The 18,999-nt window shown below is 40.0% G+C and overlaps 1 protein-coding gene and 1 pseudogene across 1 annotated transcript in view; one reads left to right on the top strand and one right to left on the bottom strand.

Moving 5' to 3' along the window:
• Positions 1-1,245: 1,245 nt before the first annotated feature.
• The window catches only part of SAR1A (secretion associated Ras related GTPase 1A), a 25,279-nt gene continuing 7,525 nt past the window's right edge, over positions 1,246-18,999 (bottom strand). Inside the window, 7 exon segments of the mRNA XM_017548881.2 lie at positions 1,246-3,624; positions 4,919-4,996; positions 4,998-5,051; positions 12,806-12,909; positions 16,013-16,078; positions 16,628-16,747; positions 16,864-16,937. Coding sequence (XP_017404370.1) covers positions 3,508-3,624; positions 4,919-4,996; positions 4,998-5,051; positions 12,806-12,909; positions 16,013-16,078; positions 16,628-16,747; positions 16,864-16,921 — 597 coding nt within the window. The 5' untranslated portion in view covers positions 16,922-16,937 and the 3' untranslated portion in view covers positions 1,246-3,507.
• On the top strand, positions 18,410-18,909 carry LOC108318108 (annotated as a pseudogene).

Here is an 18,999-nt window from a genome sequence, read left to right as displayed (position 1 = left end):
GCCTGGGCAACATAGTGAGACCTTAACTCTACAAAATTTTTAAAAATTAGCCAAGCACGGTGGTGCACACCTGTGGTCCCAGCTACTTGGGAGGCCAAGATGGGAGGATCACTTGAGCCCAGGAGGTCTAGGCTGCAGTGAGCTGTGTACATACCACTGCACTCCAGCCTGCGTGACAGAGTGAACTCAAAAAAAAAAAAAAAAACTCTAAAAGTGATTCTCCCTCAATAACGCCCAAGACTCCAGCATGAACTGTTAGGCATTGGGTTTTTTGGTGTCTACAGCAGATCATGGTACAAAGTCCCAAGTCACAGCCAGAACAGCCAAGGTAAGACCTGATGAGTGCTAGGCTCAGTGACTGAGCCTTTAATCTCATGTTCCACTCTGCCTCAAACAAAACCAACCCGTTTGCTCAGACAACCCATAGCATCCTTTCATAGTAACAAAGACAAGAGGACACCTCCAATACTTTAATACTTGGTTGAGAAGAACTCGTTGCACTGTTTCCTACTGTTTGTCCTAGTACTTTAGTTTTATGATCTCATTTGAAGTTTTCTAAAACCAAGGCTTCTTACAAGCCCACTAAATGCACAAGGAAATTCCCATTTTGCCAAATGTAGCATTTGATTTTTTTTTTTTTTCGAGAGTCTCATTCTGTCACCCAGGCAGGAGTGCAGTGGTACGATTTCAGCTCACTCCAACCTCCACCTCCCAGGTTCAAATAATTCTCCTGCCTCAGCCTCCCGAGTAGCTGGGACTAGAGGCATGTACTACCTACCATGCCAGCTAATTTTTTGTTTTACTAGAGATAGGGTTTTACCATGCTGCCCAGGCTGGTCTCAAACTCCTGAGCTCAGGCAACCCATTTACCTCAGCCAATTCTAATTTTGTGTAAAATGAGTGACACTCAGCTAAACTAGAGCTAGTCCTTGCTAGCATGTTAATAACAGATTTTGCTCAAACATCAGGCATCCCCATCCTGCTGCAGAAATGACCAACAACCCTGGGTCCACAGCATGTTCCAAATCTCTCAAATAGTACTATAAATCTATTTCCTCTAGTGCTCCAGCCTCTTTCCCCCTCCTGGTGGCAAAATTAAAGTATCTCGCATGCACTCTAAATGTCTCTTCCTCTATGTAGGAAACTTTTGGATCCCTCCCTAAACACATGGCATTGTTCAAACTCAGAACTCAGAACAAACCAATGCAAAAAAAAAAAAAAAAGAAGAAGAAAGAAAACAACACATTTCTTTTAACGTTTTATTAAAATGCTTAGGATACAGATTGACTTTCTTTTGTAAATGACTGTTTTACTTTTCCTGAAATAGGACATGTATGCACTCTGATAAAACAGAATGAGAAGTCGTAATCCATGGGAATTCCTGTACAAGGTGCTGATCCTGTGTCTGGAGTTGAGCTCCCCACAGCAGCTTCTTTCAGCTATCTTATAGGAATAGTGTTCCGTGGGGCAAGAAATACACTGGTTCTGATTTTCAATCCCCTTTCTCCAGTGGAATAAACCACTTTCACAAAGAGCTGCCCTATGTATAACCCACAGATTTCTAGCTTGCAACAAAGTGACAAGGGACAAATGAGTGGAAAAAAATTAAAACTAACACTGAAGGACTCATACTTCTCATGTCTCTGAACAGAGAAGTATGGGGAACCTTTAACCAAAGGAAATTAAAAATATGCAAGTTAACTACCTACTTCACTCACTGTTAGCTAGATTTGTTCACTTAAGGCTTTAACCCCTTTCCAAACCAATAATTTTGTCTTAATCCAGCTATGCTTGCTAATAAATGAAATGCATGCACTTCCCACACATATACTTCACTAAGCCTCTGCATTCAGTACCTGGCAGTGAAAAAGTATGCTTTCCCAACAAGTCAGTACTGGAGAATATGAATGAGAACTCCCACTAAAGAATGATACCTCTCTCAACCCAGTAATGTTATCCAATTTTCCCTACCCTCACATTAGAATAAAGATATCCTCCCAACTTTTCATCTCTTATCTCCAATCTTTTCCCAAGAAACTGATCTTTTGATCTTTAACTACAATGGTGGAATACAGGTTAAGATTATCAAAATCCAATTTCATATGTGGCACTAGGAAAATGGAATGCTATAAAATTAATCCTCTCAACCTAGTAGGGATGCTGGTGCTTTTATACTGAATCTTTACTGCCAATAAGTGATGCTGCCACCAAAGGAACAGCTCTACAGAAAGTTTTTGGGTTAGTGTTTCCCCAAGCTTATTTCTGCAATGGAGAAAGACAATTTCATACAGAAAAGGAAAAGGAAAGGAAAGAAGGCAAGCCAAACAAACCTGGAAAAGCTGCAGAGGTTAACCTTTAAACACCAACAAAATAGGTATCTAAGGAGAAAAAAATGTAAGAAAAAGAGCTCAGGAACAGCCAGAGACCAAATTCTGCAAATGGAAATTTTAAAGCCCACTGAGTACATGTTTCCTGGATCCAAACAAGTGCTACAATACTTTTAAGTTCTCAACTCACAGAATTAAGAGCCCTTAAGCTGTTAACTTTGTCCTGTCTTCCTATTCAGAAAAATTTCCCCCTAGAATCTGTGCAACTGACACAACTGCAGTATGTGACATGAGAGATGTTCTCAAGTCTTTTATGAGGTGAAAGTAACTTTTTATAACTGAAAATGAAAAACGAAGGTGCCACAGAGAAAAGTTAAATTTCACAAAAGTATAAAAGCAAAGAGTGGCTGGAATCTGTAACTTCATAATAACAATAACCCCCTCTATAATTAACCCCTCCACAGTGAACAATCTGCTACACATTCCTCGATGAGGAATGACCCTAGCTTACCACAGTGGAAACCTGCCACAACTGCAAGGCCAGGGTTCTGCCCCTTTTCTAGTTTTCTGTGCACAAGGTAATGCCGCCTACTCCAAGGCAGTCAGAGAGATAGGTGAGCTCAGGGGAGCTTCTCTCACCAACCTGCTAACTCAGTAGGAGTAAGTTCACCCAAATAAGCTCTGGCCTCCAATGTGTATCTGTTCATAATTGTATGAAGTATCTAAATGTCATTAATTAGTTTAAAAAAAAAAAAAAAAGAATAGAAAACTCTGGACCAAGTAAATTGTGAACTCAAAAAGTTAGGAGGGATACCAATTACATTAACAACACTTTCTTTAAAAAATAGAAGTACTTTCTTTTGAAATCAACCGCAGTGGTGAGACGTGTTTTTCTTTTCAGGTGCCCCATGATGGCACACAGCTTTACCCGGCAAATCCTGCCAGCTTCCAAGTCCCGGGATACTGACCTGCACCAGACGTGGAGCAGCATTACCTCCTGACAGTGTGGAGAAGAGCACATGTCACCACTGGGCAATGAGAGAGTTGACAGAGACTCTTGGCTTCTCAACGCCAGACATGGTTGGAGAGCTTTTCTTGTTCTATTAGAAAAGTTCATGAGGAAGCTGTGAATAGGATCAGTCCAGAGAAGTAAAACTCTTTTATTTTCACTGTCCAAACATCAGTCAATATACTGGGAGAGCCAGCGGAAACCCTCGCCGTAGCCTTGCCTCTTGAGCACACTGCACATGAACACTTCCATGGGGCGAGCATTCAGCTCCTTCAGGGTCACATTCCCCTAAAGGAGGCAAAACGGAGAAAGAACTGTTAGCATCTCTGTGGTGGAAGAGATTGAAAGGACGATCTCTACAATCAGTTTATCCATTCCTTAAAAGCAAATATAAGTAGGTATTAATTACAGATATGTGATCGAGGCCATATAGGTGACTTCCCCAGGCTTCTTGTTTTCAGGATAGAATAAGCAGCACAGTTCTATTCCCAGCCCCTCTCTCTCTCTCTTTCTCTCTCTCTTTCTCTCTCTCTCTCTCTCTCTCTCTCTCTCTCTCTCTCTGAAGAGCATTTGCTTTGAACACCCAACATTCATCTGGAAAGTTACGGAAGCAAACCAAGAAAAAAGCCACTGGGACTTATGGAACCAGCAAGCTCTCTGATGCAGAAAAGGAAATAAGGATATTCTCATAACAAAAGCATGCAGAAATAAACACTCATAACAGGTGACACTGAGGAAATGAAGAATTCATGTGTATTTAACACTCATGCAAAAGAGGAGAAATTAAATTTAAAAAATGAAGTATTTCTATAAAGAAGCAGATAATCAAGAAGAGGTAAGACTAAGGAACCACGTAAAAAAGTCAGAAAGTTATCACAGATCACAGATAACAAAGATTTTTAAAAACTAAATATGCCAAAACCCCAAGCTAAAAAGAACAGAAAGATTCCTGCTTAACCTTATCTGATCTAGGTTTTCTCTCTCTCAAGCCTGCTTTTCTACAAGAGTCCTTCTTCCAAATGAAGACAGTAAAATCTATTGATTTGGAAGACTCAAGTTCTTTTTCTGGTTTTATCACTGACTTGCTGTGTAGGCCTGAACAAATCACTCTCTGTTTCTTCCTCTGCAAAGTGGCGCTAACAGTCCTACCTCTCTCAGCAAGCAGCACTGAGGATAATATCATCAAGTGCTTTGATTTCAATGCTTGGAAAGTGATTGAGATGATCATTTTTCTTCATAACCTGCAATCTCCAGCCCCAAAAAAAAAATTGTTTTCTGGCTAAGAAGGGCTATTTCAAAAGCAATTTCTCAGAATCGGATTTGAAAGATAATCATAAACTCTTAAAAGAGTAAGTTTGCCTTTTCTACCATTTCCTTTTTCCTCAAATACCCGATGAATGAATGCCACGTAAAATGTTAAAGAACACACTCCTGCCTCTAGTGAGTTTAAAAAATACCCACAGTAAAACAAATCCTACGCCTCTTTAAACCTTTAAAAGAAAAGGGTAATCTAGGTAGCAAAATATCATGTTTTAAAAATTGTAAATATCCTTTATATGTCACCTAAAGATTTTTCTCTTACCTTTCCTGTGGTCTGTCCATAAAGCCCAAATATCTCACGAAGTTTTTCTTCACTGATTATATGTGTTCTGTTAATTTTTGTTACCCAAGATAAGGATTGGCACATTGGATATTGTTTCATCAGTCATTAAAGCCTAAAGATTAAAAAAAAAAAAAAAAAAAACCAAAAAACTAAGGAATCTACAAAAGTCTACCAGATAAAGAAAATTCTGACTTCCACTAATCTTTTAAGGCATTAATGTAAAGTAAAAATCTGATCATCTTTGTATCTGAGTGATTAAAGGTTCACCTTGACGTACAACCCATGACATTAGGTAAAAATCCCCTAAGTGCCTGAAAACAGTTGCAACTTTAGCCTATTTATTTACAAGGCAGCAGAACTGCCCCACCCTTAACTTTTGAGTTAATCTCAAACTATCCTCAGCCACAAACTATCCTCAGGATGTCCCTCAACACAGTCCTACAAGGATGAATGCTCTGGCTACAGAGCCTCAAAGATGACTACAGGAACTGCCCCAAGTATTCACCAAGTCCCAGTGTGTGCAAAGAACTTCTCAGGCATTGAGAGGAATATAATAGGAAGGGTAACTATCTCAGGCACTGAGGACACAAAAGGAAGGGAAAGACACATTCCTGCCCTCAAAAAAATCCTTACTCTAGGTTCACATTTATGGCTTGTTTTTTTTTTTAAATCTCAGCTCACTGCAACCTCTGACTCCCAGGTTCAAGCAATTCTCCCACCTCAGCCTCCTCTGAGTAGCTGGGACTACAGGCATGCGCCACCACTCTTGGCTAATTTTTGTATTTTTAGTAGAGACGGGATTTCACCACGTTGGCCAGGCTGGTCTCAAACTCCTGGCCTCAAGTGATCCACCAACCTCAGCCTCCCTAAGTGCTGGGATTACAGGCATAAGTCACTACCCCTAGCCACATTTATGTTAACAAAGCCAAGAACACAACATATTGGGCAAGTATCACAATGAATGGGGACAGAATATTAACACTAAGACAAGTTCAGGGAAATAAAATGGCAATTTTGGGCTTGAACAGAGTCTTAGCAAAGATCTGCAACCTAAACAGGGATCTAAAGGAAGGACAGGGTTTGGATAGGTGTAAAGGAGAACATAAACAACAGCTTTGTGGTAGGACAAGAATTCAGGAAGCTACACAGTACTGCATGGCTGGATTCTAGCATTTATATAGACATGTGGCAACAAAGTGAACAGATGGGAAGAGATGACTCACATTATGGTGCCAGTGTGAGAAGTGAGCTGCAATAGATCCTAAAGATCACAAATCCAGAAGTTAGTGAATAAAATCTTATTTTTCAGTATAATGAATTCACAAATAGTATCTATCTGTGGTGTTCATGTAAGAGGTGATGATGTAGCCTAGGGTAGAGCATTTAATGAATAGTGCAGGAGGCATTTTGAAGAAAGAATTGAAGAGACCAATATCTAAATGATTAAAAAAAAAAAAAAGACAAACGAGTCAAAAAAGGTACAGATCAGATTTCAAGCATGGGAATCAAGTTGTCACCAACAGGAAACCTGAGGGGGGAAAGCGGAGTTGAAGAGATAGAGAAGAATGTGCTTTGCCCATCTTGAATTCCAGGAAATGTTAGACAAAATTAGAGTAAGAATGTCCTTTATTCATTAAGCAATAACAATGTACATCATGTATGTAATGCTTTGCTAGGTACAGGGGTTTCGCAAAGAAATAAGACACGGTCCCTATTATGTTAGTTCATTGTCCGATGAGAAAAAACGAAAAGAAAACCAGTAAAGATAACAGATATTGGTAAGGCGGGAGTCTAACACAGTCTCAGAGGTCAGGGAAGGCTTACCAGAAGCAGTCACATCTGAACTCTGAGGTCTCCTACAGGATATTTTAAAATTTGCTGACAAAGTGAGGGGTGAGGAGAGACACAGGTGAAAAAGCCAGGCAGTACCTAGTTGTGCACATTCAAGGATGGCTAAGTTGTTTGTTTGGAATGTAGTTCAAGGTAGGCAGTAAAAAGAAACAGAGGGCGCATCATGAATGATCTTACATGCTATGCAAAAGATTTGTAGATTTCATCCTGAAAAGAACTATCAAAGGATATTAAGTAGGGCACTGACAAGTCTGAGAAAGTTCCTTCTAGCATTACAGTGCGTATCAGGGTCATGGTGGGATCTATATTCAGATTTCTGGACTGCATGTCCAGGTAGGTGGTGGATGGGTGTAGAGAGCCGGAGTAGCCCACCCCCTCTGGGGGGATCAGCAGCAAGGCTGCTCTGAACTTTGGGTGAACTTCAGAGAAGCGAAACCATTAATAGGGGAATGTGTATGTCTTGGAGAAGAGTAGTCAGACCTAGCAAAAGATAACCAGCTTTCACTGACCTTGCTGCAAGATAGTTGTTAGCTGAGGTATGTTAACTCAAGTATGAGAATTATAACCACAGGCTGTTCTGGGTAACTGCACCCGCCGTCTGTTATGTGCTTTGTGAACATATAAAATAAAGTACTCTGAGGCAGGACAGGGCCAAAGAGACTGACATCATCAGCTTTTTGGACCACCTGGCCCAGCTTTATATATGTCTGTCTATATGTCTTTCTTATCCCCTGCCGTTTCCTCTTAGGTCTTTGAACCCTTGTGCAGCGCGGGATGCAGCGCATGCCAGATGTGGCATCTGAACAGGGACCTGAGCACGGGAACCAAAAAGAGAGTAAGGTGAGGGGACACTCACCAGACCCGGGTATAAAGGGTGAGTGGATTCGATTTTTCACCAAGCGTTAAGCAGGCAATTCTTTGTCTAGTGATAGTTCTTTGTATATAAAAGTGCTGCTCGCCCTCCTTAGGGGCAGAAAATGTTGTGTACAGAAAGAGCAGCTAGAAAATTTTCTAAAATTTGTGCAGCAGATTTGCCCGTGGTTTCCAGAACAGGACTCGGTTAGTTTAGCTACTTGGATGAGAGTAGGACACCAGTTACACAACAAACACACAGCTGAGGGACCTCAGATGATGCCGGTTTATACTTTTACTATTTGGTCTTTGATTAGGGATGCTTTAGACCGCCAACATGAGGCAGACAAGTTTAAAGAAAACACTTCTTCAGTAACTCTGTTTAAACTGTGATTTTCCTTATTGTGTTGGTACAGTATTTTATTATCACTTAACCTCAGGATATTCAGACCAACAGAATTGTATTACTGCTCTAAAACACTGAGGGGAGTTCAGGCTATCTTGGCATCTCTTAAAAGCCAGGAGACAAGTGAAAGTGCTGAGGCAGCTGAGTTTTCTGCCCCACATATGGACTTCCCTCCGCAACCCCAAGACTTACTTAAAACTGCCTCCTCTTTTGAGAAGGAGTGTGACGGAGATGGCTCAGAAGAGCCTCTGCCCCCAGAGCATCAACAAAAATTAAGAGGATGAAATAACTAGAGAGGAGCAAGACTGCTGGCCTCAAACATTCGCAGCTCTTAACTTTGCAGACCCAAAGCCCAGAGGGCTTGTACAAGGAAAATGCAAGGGACACAAATAACTCCTTTTAAGATCTGTCCCCTGCAGGCTGCTTTACGTGGGGCGATGACACAAGGGGAGGATGTTGAGGGGTTTCAAGTTTGCCCGGTGCTAGTACCTCCAGATCCTGGACAGATGCTGAGACAGCATGATCCTTTGTCTTTTAAATTACTCAGAAATTTAAAACAACTTCAGCCTCTTATGGACCTACTTCCCTATTTGTGGTAACTCTCATGTATGCCTTGGCCAATGACACCTTGGCCCCTAACGATTGGTATAACCTTGCAAAAGCATGCTTGGATCCATGAGATTATCTAAAATGGAAATGTGACTACTCTGATAGATGTAGCCAGCAGGTTGAGCACAATACAGCTCATGGTGTAAATACATCTATGGATATGTTAGTGGGTAGTGAAAATTTTACTCCCTTACAAAATTAGCTTAGCTATCCTTTAGAGGCTTATCAGCAAATAAATATTTGTGCTATATGGGCCTGGAGGGGTCTTCCAGCCAAAGGTAAAAAGTCCCAGGAACCTAGTAAAATTATTCAGTGACCAGAGGAACCATATGCAGACATTACTGCCCGCCTGTTTCAGGCAGTAGGATGGCTATAGCTGACCCAGAAGCCAGCAATGTGTTAGCAAAGCAAATGGCTTTTTAAAATGCCAACAAAACATGCCAAGCCATTTTGAGACCTTACAAGGCTAAGCCTACTCTAAATGACTTCATTTGCCTTTGTGCAAAGGTTGGTCCGGCCTATGTCCAAAAATTGACTTTAGCCTCTGCTCTTCAGGGTAAACTTCCAGGACAATGTCCTAAAAAGAAATCTAAAACTTGCTTCCAGTGTGGCAAAAAGGGACATTTCACCCGAGAATGCAGGGTGGTGAGAGGGGGCCACTGCCTTCTGGAACTGTGGGGCTGCTTGTTGGGCATAATAGTCTTACTTCAAAAAAATTTTTTAGTACCTGGAGTTATAAATACTGATTACACAGGTGAAATTTTAGTCCATAAATGGAAATTATTGCAATATTTATGAGCCATTAATGCCACAATGCAGCCCATGAGTGCTCTGCAACCAGGTTTACCCACTCCAACTACTATTCCATTAGATTATCATCTTTGGTTCTGGATCTTAAAGATGCATTCCCTTGCATCCAGATGACCAGAAACGTTTTGCACTCTCGGTACCTTCCCCAAATTTTCAAGCGCCTATTAAACGGTATTGTTGGCAAGTACTTCCTCAAGGAACAGCTAACAGCCCAACTTTATGTCAGTCCTTTGTGGCAGGTGCTTTAAAATCTACTAGACAAAAATACAAATCAGCATATATCATTCATTATATAGATGATATTCTTGTGGCACATTCATCTGAAGAAACTTTAAGGCAAATTTTTGGGGACTTAGAATTGGCCCTTAGTCTGGTCTGATGGTGACACCAAAAAAAGTACAAAAATTGGCTCCTTTTAAATATCTAGGAACAATCATTTCTGGTTGCACTATTCATCCTCAGAGGCTGCAAATTCACCGGGACTGTCTACATACTTTAAATGATTTTCAAAAACTCCTTGGAGACATTAATTGGCTTCACCCTATGCTAAAATTGACTACTGGCCAATTAACACCACTTTTTACTATTTTGCAGGGTGATCCTGACCCTACTTCCTCTAGAACTTTAACTGAACCAGCAAAACTTCCTCTTAAACAGGTAAAAGAAGCCATAGCTCAGGCTCAGTTAACTTGCATTAACCCATAGCTTCCCTTAGATCTAATGATCTTACAGACTGCTCGCTCATACACCCACTACAGTGCTGTGGCAGAAAGACTCCCCTATGGTGCGGTTACATTTGGCTAACACCTCACCTAAGTCTTTAACATCTTACTATTCAGCAGTTGCTTCTCTAATAGCTAAGGGTAGAGAGCGATGCTATCAGACCTTTGGTCAAGACCCCAATACAGCCATTGTGCCATATAACACCACTCAACAATCATGGCTGTGGCCATTTGCTCAGGACTGGGGACTAGCCTTTGCAGATTTTACAGGACAGATAGCATGTCATTGTCCTTCATTTAAAATACTTTCATTTGCACAACAACATCCATTTATCTTTCCTAAAATTGTCCAAACTAAGCCAATTCCTTTAGCTCAATTAGTGTTTACTAATGACAGCCATTTAGGACAAGTCGGGTATTTTATGACAGGCAGCTCTGAGGTGGAGGCCACCCCATTTACTTTTGCTCAGTGAGTTGAGCTTTATACTGTTTATATGGTTCTCAGAGATCACTCACAAGCAGTTAATATCTGCTCAGATAACAAGTATGTGGTAGGAGCCATTCAACATTTAGAAATGGCTCTCAGTGCCTCTGCCTCAGAAGAGATTTTTCAAATATTTACGATTCTGCAGTGCATGCTCCACCAGCAAAAGTATCCTATATTTACTGGACATACCAGATCACATTCAAATTTCCCAGGTCCCCTGACAAAAGATAATGTAGCTGTAGACAATCTTGTCTCCCCTCTGTCTAGTGGGTTCACTTGTTTCCCAGGCACAGAAATCCATGCAACATTTCATCAAAACACTAGTGCTCTGCAGTTTTCACTTACCAGAGGGCAGGCTAGACAGATTGTTAAACTTACTCTGCCTGCCAAACTTTCCTCCCAGTTCAAAATGTAGCTGTAAACCCCAGAGGTCTTAAGCCAAACGCCTTCTAACAAATGGATGTAACTCATATACCCTCTTTTGGCTGTTTGCAATATCTACATGTGCTGGTGGGTACTTATTCTGGTTTTATTTTCACCCAACCACTCTCAGGGAAAGCGGCCAAACATGTAATTTTTGCCTTGCCGCCTTTACTATCCTTGGTCTGCCTCATTGTCTTAAAACAAATAATGGTCCTGACTATACTTCTGTTATTTTTACTCAATTTTGTGCAACCTTTGCTATTGTACATATTACAGACATTCCATATAATCCAACAAGTCAAACTACTGTTGAGTGCACTCGCACTCTCAAAACTCAAACTGAAAAACTCAAAACTCAAACTGAAAAACTAAAAGGAGATTATAGAGAAACTCCAGTTACCCGAGTCGCTCTTGTACTGCATACCCCCTTAATTTTTTAAACTATGATGAATCTGGACATTCCCTCATGGATAGGCACTTTGCCACCCAGGAAATACCTAAGGCATGGGTCTTATGAAGGAATGGGAGTAGATGAGACCATCCTGGGAGAAAGTAGACTCTGGGGAATACCAACATTTAAGGACTAACCAGAGGAACTAGTGCTTCTCAGAGACAGAAGTGTCAGCCGGAAAGACAGCTCCAAAATCAAGTGTGAAGAGAGGAGTTTAAACAAAGAGAATGGAGACCATGCATAGTGGCTCATGCCTGTAATCCCAGCACCTCATGAGGCCAACCCAGTGGATCACTTGAAGCCAGGGGATTGAGACCAGCCTGGGTAACATAATGAGACATCCTGTCTCTACGAAAATATTTTTTTAAAAATTAGCTTGGTGTGGTGGTATATGCCTGTAGTCTTAGCTACTTGGGAGGCTGAGGCAGGAAGATCGCTTGAGCCCAGAAGTCTGAGGTTACAGTGAGCTGTGATCGCACCATTGGACTCCAGTCTGGGCAACAGAGCAAGACGCTGTCGTTTAAAAAAAAAAAGCAAGGTAAAGATTGCCTGGCAGGCAATTCTACATGAGGCTAGAGCTACAGATCTGGGAAACATACTTAGAAATAAATTCAAGACAGGTTCAAGTTGACCAGAACAAGAATGCAAGAAGTTATAAATCACAGAGAAAGAAGAGATACAGGATAAAGAGCAGGGATAACAAAGACAATAGTATAGAAACCATCAAAATGCAACATTGACAAAAGAAAAAAAAAACATGAAGTGAGTCCTTGATAGTATCAAAGGATGCATGCAACCAAAACTGAAGACTGAGAACAAACCAGGAAGGTCTGGCAAGTCATTCAGTGGGAGCATGGGTAGGCACAAACTGAGAATACAGATTCAAAAATGTAAAGAACTCTACTATCTCTTTTAGACTTTCACCACGTCAACACTACTTATAAAGAATTACTGTTCGTGACTCGTGAAATGGAACACTATTAATTATGCTGGGACAACAGGCATAAATGAGGAGTATCCTGAGCAAGCTGGACCATACAGTCACCGTATGATAGAAACAACAGTTAATTATGCAAGTTTGAGCTCAGTTTGCTCAGGACATGGAAAAGCAATGCCTTAGATTTAAAATATTTTCCTCCTGCAACTAGGTCTTTTTGCCAAATGTTAACTGGAATGATTAATCATTAGCACTACTAAGCTATATTCCTTAAAAAAAAAAAGAGAGGCCAAAAAAGGACAAAATATATAAACATACATTAAGCTCAACTTTGGATTCCACGAGGCGAGAATGATCTGCACAGTCCACCAGAAAGACAATCCCATTAATTGCCGGGAGATAGTTTTTCCAAACCCGACGTGCTAAAAGACAAAGTTTGTAGCTGCATCAGTAAAAAATATACATTGTGAAAATGAATAACCTAATGGTCTATAAAATGGACAAATCTTGGTCAGGTTTCAGTAAGATTAGACACTTTTATGGGTTTCTCCAAGTCCTGGCCAATATGCAAACTGATGGTTCGTGGTTTTTGTAAATTTGAAAATCAGATTTTCTGCCTTTCTTGAAAAACTGCAACATCTGGCAATCCCATGCCTACATATCCACATGCTGGATCTAAGCAGTGACTGACAACTTCAGATGGTGTCTGAATACTTTTGTTTGACAAAATTTCCGGGCTGTCTTATAGCCAGCCAATTTTACTTACTTAAATGACTTGCCTTGTCCCTGGGGCCAAGTTTAGTTTGCAACCTCTGAGTTAAAACATCAGGATACAAATTACTTGTTCATGTAACTTTAGTCCCAGTTAGTTTCTAACCAACTTGTGTGTAGGTTATCTTCTCTGCTCCGCCCTTAGGGGGACTGGGTCTGACAGGTGGTTCAAGGCCCCAGGCCAGTTATCTCAGCCTACCATATTTAACCCAGCATGCCTTAGAAATAGTACTTTTTTCTGCTTGTGACATGAAACAATAAAGGCTGGGAAACAGTGATTTAATTGTACTATCATTTCTAAGCCATTCATTTCTAGCCCTTGCAATGTAATGAATAAAGAGGCATCTCTATATCAGTTAACAATGGTTACCTTTAAAGAATGGAGCTAGGAAAAAGAGGCTGAAGGAAACTTCCATTTTACTTTCCATAGTTCTATACTGATTTTGTTACATCAAACCTGCTCTGCTTTTATAAGTTAAAATTTTTTATGTTATACAAAAAAGAAAAAAAAAAAAGGAAACCTCCAGATACACAGTATTTTAGTAACTTCTATAAAATGGTGGCTAGGTTATTATACAAAAGTGTTTTTGTTAAGTAGATTTTCCTCAGTCAAATTAAAAAAAAACTAAATATATCAACACACTTCCCTTCTTACTTTTAACAAACCTTAAACCTAAATTTATCACACCAAATAATCTACAATTCCCAGTTCAGGTATATAAAACCATCTGGTGTCTGTTCCTTCTGCATTCTCCAGATGGTCTAGGTTCAGTCTTATCTTGCTCTGAATTTAAATTTGTAAGCAGTTACAAATCCTTTTGTGTAAGAAGCAGAAAGGACTCTCCATTCACCCATTCTTACCCAAATGAAAAAAATACAAGCTCCTTACAGAAAAAGGGAAATAAAATCATTTATACTCCCTCCATCAAAACACGCCCCTTGTCAATATTTTGATATTTTCTTCCAATCTTTTTTTCTTTTGATATGGAGTTTCGCTCTTGTTTCCCAGGCTGGAGTGCAATGGCACGATCTCAGCTCACTGCAACCTCTGCCCCCAGGGTTCATGTGATTCTCCTGCCTCAGCCTCCCAAGTAGCTGGTATTACAGGCATGCGCCACCACACCTGGCTAATTTTGTATTTTTAGTGGAGAGGGGGTTTCTCCATCTTGGTCAAGCTGGTCTTGAACTCCCAACCTCAGGTGATCTGCCTGCCTTGGCCTCTCAAAGTGCTGGGATTACAGGTGTGAGCCACTGCACCTGGCCCCAATCTTTTTTCTTTACTGGCATTTTATGTAATTATGGTCATAATATACATGATTTTTCAGGGCATAAGTATTAATTAAAATGTAATTATATGTTAATGAAATCACTGACTATAAAATTATTAGACTGAACAACTAGAAATGACCAATGTTGTATTTTACTATACATTTTTTTAAAACTGTATTAGGCTGGGCACAGTGGCTCATGTCGATAATCCCAGTAATTTAGGAGGCTGGGGCAGGTGAATTGCTTGAGCTCAGGAGTTCAAAACCAGCCTGGGCAACATGGCAGAAACCCCATCTCTACAAAAAAATACAAAAATTAGCTGGGCATAGTAGAGCGCACCTGTGGTCCCAGCTACTCAGGAGGCTGAGGTAGGAGGACTGCTTTGAGCCCAGGAGGTAGAGGTTGCAGTACACCAAGATTATGCCACTGTACTCCAGCCCGGGCAACAGAGCAAGACCCCATCTCAAAAAAAGAAAAAAAAAAAAAACTGTAATAGCTCAACCTAATGTTTCAAAATGAGATTTCTCCACTCAATTTAATAACGAGTAAATCTGACAGCATCTCAATAGTTTCTTTTCCCTACCTTCCCAGAATACTCTTGCATCTTAAATGTTTTACTCCTATATCTAGAGTCTTGTCAGATGCGAACTGAGTGCCCATCAGATAAAGATGCCCACTCTGTATGCCTTTAAAACACCTGATGGGAATCTGGAAACCAAACAGATACAGCCTGAATAAGGCAAAAAGCACTTCTGAGGAAGGCAAAAAGGTAGAAGGAAATGTTCCCCTAACTGTCCCAAAGGCGTAGAGTATACAAAATATCAACTTACATCAGAGTAATCACACAGTCCCTTTTGCAACTTTTGACAAGTCTGAAATTACTTACAAATATTTAAGCTAATTTCCTACATACTTTCATTCCATTGAATAAAGGATGCAAAAATGACTTGATATCTAAATATAATATATGATAATATATACCTGGTCAAGACGAAAATAAAAGAGATTATCAGGACAACTGACCAACAAAACCAGGAAATACAGAGTGGATAAAAATAAAACTTCCTGGATTTGATAACTTTATGATTACATACAAGGAAATATCTTTGTTCTCAGAAAACACCACTAAAGTATTAAAGAGTAAAGGGGCACACCACTAAAGTATTAAAGAGTAAAGGGGCATGATATGCTCACAAACAGTTCATAAAAAAATAAGCATTAATATATATGATATAGAGATGACTAACAAATTAGGACAAAAGGTACAGGTGAAGTGACTTCTGTGTACTTTTTATACAATTTTTGACAAGTTTGAAATTATTTAAAAATAAATGAATAAAACAACTTCACTGAAGTAATAAGATCCTAATTCTAAAATGTAAGTAATTTAAAAGGTAAAAATGACATACTGCTTTTAAAAGGAGCTGAGGGGCACAAAAAGAATCATTAAATAGATACCATCCTTTCTGCTGAGGCATCGCTTACCTTGCTCGTGCCCACCGAGATCAAAAGTTGTAAAGGTCATTCCAGCAATTGTTAGCTCTTCTGATGCTGAAAAATTGTTCAAAAAGAAGAAATAAACCTGTCAATCCAACAAGGCCCAACTAGTAGTACTATTAGCCAATACCAATGCTTTCGCCTTGTAAAGCAAAAGATACAAGAAGCTAGGTGTGGTGGCACCCGCCTGTAGGTCCAGCTACTCGGGAGGCAGAGGCAGGAGGATAACCTGAGCCCAGGAGCTCTGAGACCAGCCCAGGCAACGCCCCACCCCCAACAAAGAAAAGAAATACAAGGGTGAAAATGTTCTTAAACTATTCTAAAAGCCAAAGGTTTCTTTTTATCCAAGCTGTTTTCTGCTTCTTAGAAGTAGATATTGGAGATTCGCCCCTTTACAGGACCAGCGACAACAGACAGTGACAAAGTTCCAGAGGTTTAGATCTATAAATATATAACCTGAGTGTGTCTGACAGGGAACTTTTTCATTTGAGCTGGCTTTTGGGACTTAAGTTAATAAAAGAACTCCATCAACTAGGGATTTATCCTCTAAGCCTAGCACTGACCTTCAAAAATCAAAAGGTCACCTGATATTTTCAAACCTACTCGGATGTAGTGTTGGAACATGTTGGCCCAATCTGTCATCTTTGAGCATGTGAAGAAGAGTGGTTTTGCCTGCATTGTCCAAACCCAAGAATACAAGTTTTCCAGATTTCTTGTAGAGTCCTAAAGAGAAAAAAATTGTTAGCACATTTGCTCCCTACATACCAAAGCCTACTTGTATTTAAATTATTGAAGGACATGCACAAACTTTGAAACCTATTTCAAGGAAATGGCTTTACCTAGGAACTGGAGCACACTGCTGAAGCCATTGTAGATCCACTCAAAGATGAAAGACATTATTAATGCTTACTACCTGTATAAAATACGAAAGTAGCAACATTAGCTTTCTGAATGACAGTACAGTTGTGGAGAGGTTAACCCCTGTTCACTAGCCCTGATGCACATTTACAGTCCCATATTTTCAGGCATAAGAAAGCAAGCCAGGCACAGCGGCTCACACTAGGAATTCCAGCACTTTGGGAGGCCAAGGCAGGAGGATCACTTGATCCCAGGAGTTCAAGATTGGCCTGGGCACAAAAGCAAGACTCGATCTCTACAAATAATTAAAAAATTAGCTGAGCATAGTGACACACACCAACAGCCCCAGCTACTCAGGAGGATGACACAGAAAGATTACTTGAATCGAGGGGTTTGAGGCAGCAGTGAGGTATGATGGTGCCAATGCACTCGCTTGGGCAACAGAGGGAGATCCTATCTCAAAATAAAAAAATAAAGAAACAAGAAAGCAAAGAGAAACTAACATTCTTCTTATCTTTCTTGAGACAGGTTTTGCATCTGAAGGAAAGTCTCTAGAATCCTCATATGTGCAAAAATGACTGGTTTCCAAATAGTTTTTGATCTATGATACTCAGAGAACTAGAAGTTAAAAATATACAGGCATATCTCATTTAATTATGCTTTGTGGATATTGAGGTTTTTTGGTTTTTTTACAAACTGAAGGTTTGAGGCAACCCTGAGTTGATTAAGTGTATCAGTGCCATTTTCTAACAGCATGTGTTCCCTTTGTCTCTGTGTCACATGTTGGTAATTCTCACACAGTATTTAAAACGTTTTCATTATTCTTATTTCTGTCATGGTGATCTATGATCAGTGACCTTTGGTATTACTATTATAATTGCTTTGTTGTGCCACAAACTACAATTACAGAAGACAGCAAACTTAACGGCTCCCCCCACGATCCTGCCCCCATCCCAGGCCTCCCTATTCTCCACGTGAAAGTAACAGGTCTCTTCCTTGAAATCAAATTTAGAAATGATTAAGCTTAGTGAGGAAGACACATCAAAACCTGAGATAAGCCAGCAGCTAGGCCTCTTGCACCCAACAGTTACCCAAGTTGTAAATGCAAAGGAAACGTTCTTGAAGAAAATTAAAAGTGCTACTCCAATGAACCCATGAACATCAAGAAAATGAAACAGCTTTACTGCTGATAAAAATAAAATAAAAACACAAGGTAAAAAAGCAAGTGCTGATGTAGCAGGTGCAGCAAGATAGTGATGAAGGGGGGTGGGTACACTAAACAACACATTTTCAATGTAGGCATATGAGCCTTCTATTAGAAAAGCCATCTAGGGCTTTCATAGCTAGAAGGGAGATGCCAATGCTTGGCGGAGATGTCAATTTGCTTGGCTTAAAAGCTTCAAGGGATAAGCTGACTCTCTTGTTAGGGGCTAATGCAAGATGACTTTAAGTTGAAGCCAATGTTCATTCATATTCTGAAAATCCTAAGGCCCTTAAAATTACACTAAATCAGTCAAGAGGAGCGAGTAAGTGAGCAGAGTGGTTGTGTGGTTGCATCTCGGAAACCAGCAGCACTTGCAGCATGGCTGACCAGCTGACTAAAAAGCAGGTTGCAGAATTCAAAGAAGTTTTTTCACTATTTGACAAAGATGGTGATGGAACTACAACAACAATGAATTGGGAACTGTAATGAGGTATCAGGCAGAATCACAAAGAAGCAAAGTTACAGGACATAATTAATGAAGTAAATACTGATGGGAATGGCACAATTGACTTCCCTAAATTTCTGACAACGAAGGAAGAAAAATAAAAGACACAGACAGTGAAGAAAAAAATTAGAGAAGCATTCTATGTGTTTGATAAGGATGGCAATGGCTATATTCTTGCTGTAGAACTTAGCAATGTGATGACAAACCTTAGAGTGAAGTTACCAGATGAAGAAGTTGATGAAATGATCACGGACGCAGATATTGATGGTGATGGTCAAGTAAACTACAGAGTTCGTACAAATGATGACAGCAAAGTGAAGACATTGTACAGAATATGCTAAATTTCTTGTACAAAATTGTTTATTTGCCTTTTGTAACTTATCTATAAAAGGTTTCTCCATGCTGTAA

Source organism: Cebus imitator, unplaced genomic scaffold (assembly GCF_001604975.1).
Source record: "Cebus imitator isolate Cc_AM_T3 unplaced genomic scaffold, Cebus_imitator-1.0 Scaffold215, whole genome shotgun sequence".
NCBI classification, from domain to species: domain Eukaryota; kingdom Metazoa; phylum Chordata; class Mammalia; order Primates; family Cebidae; genus Cebus; species Cebus imitator.
The sequence above is the reverse complement of the archived record's forward strand: the minus strand, read 5'-3'. Positions and strand labels throughout refer to the sequence as shown.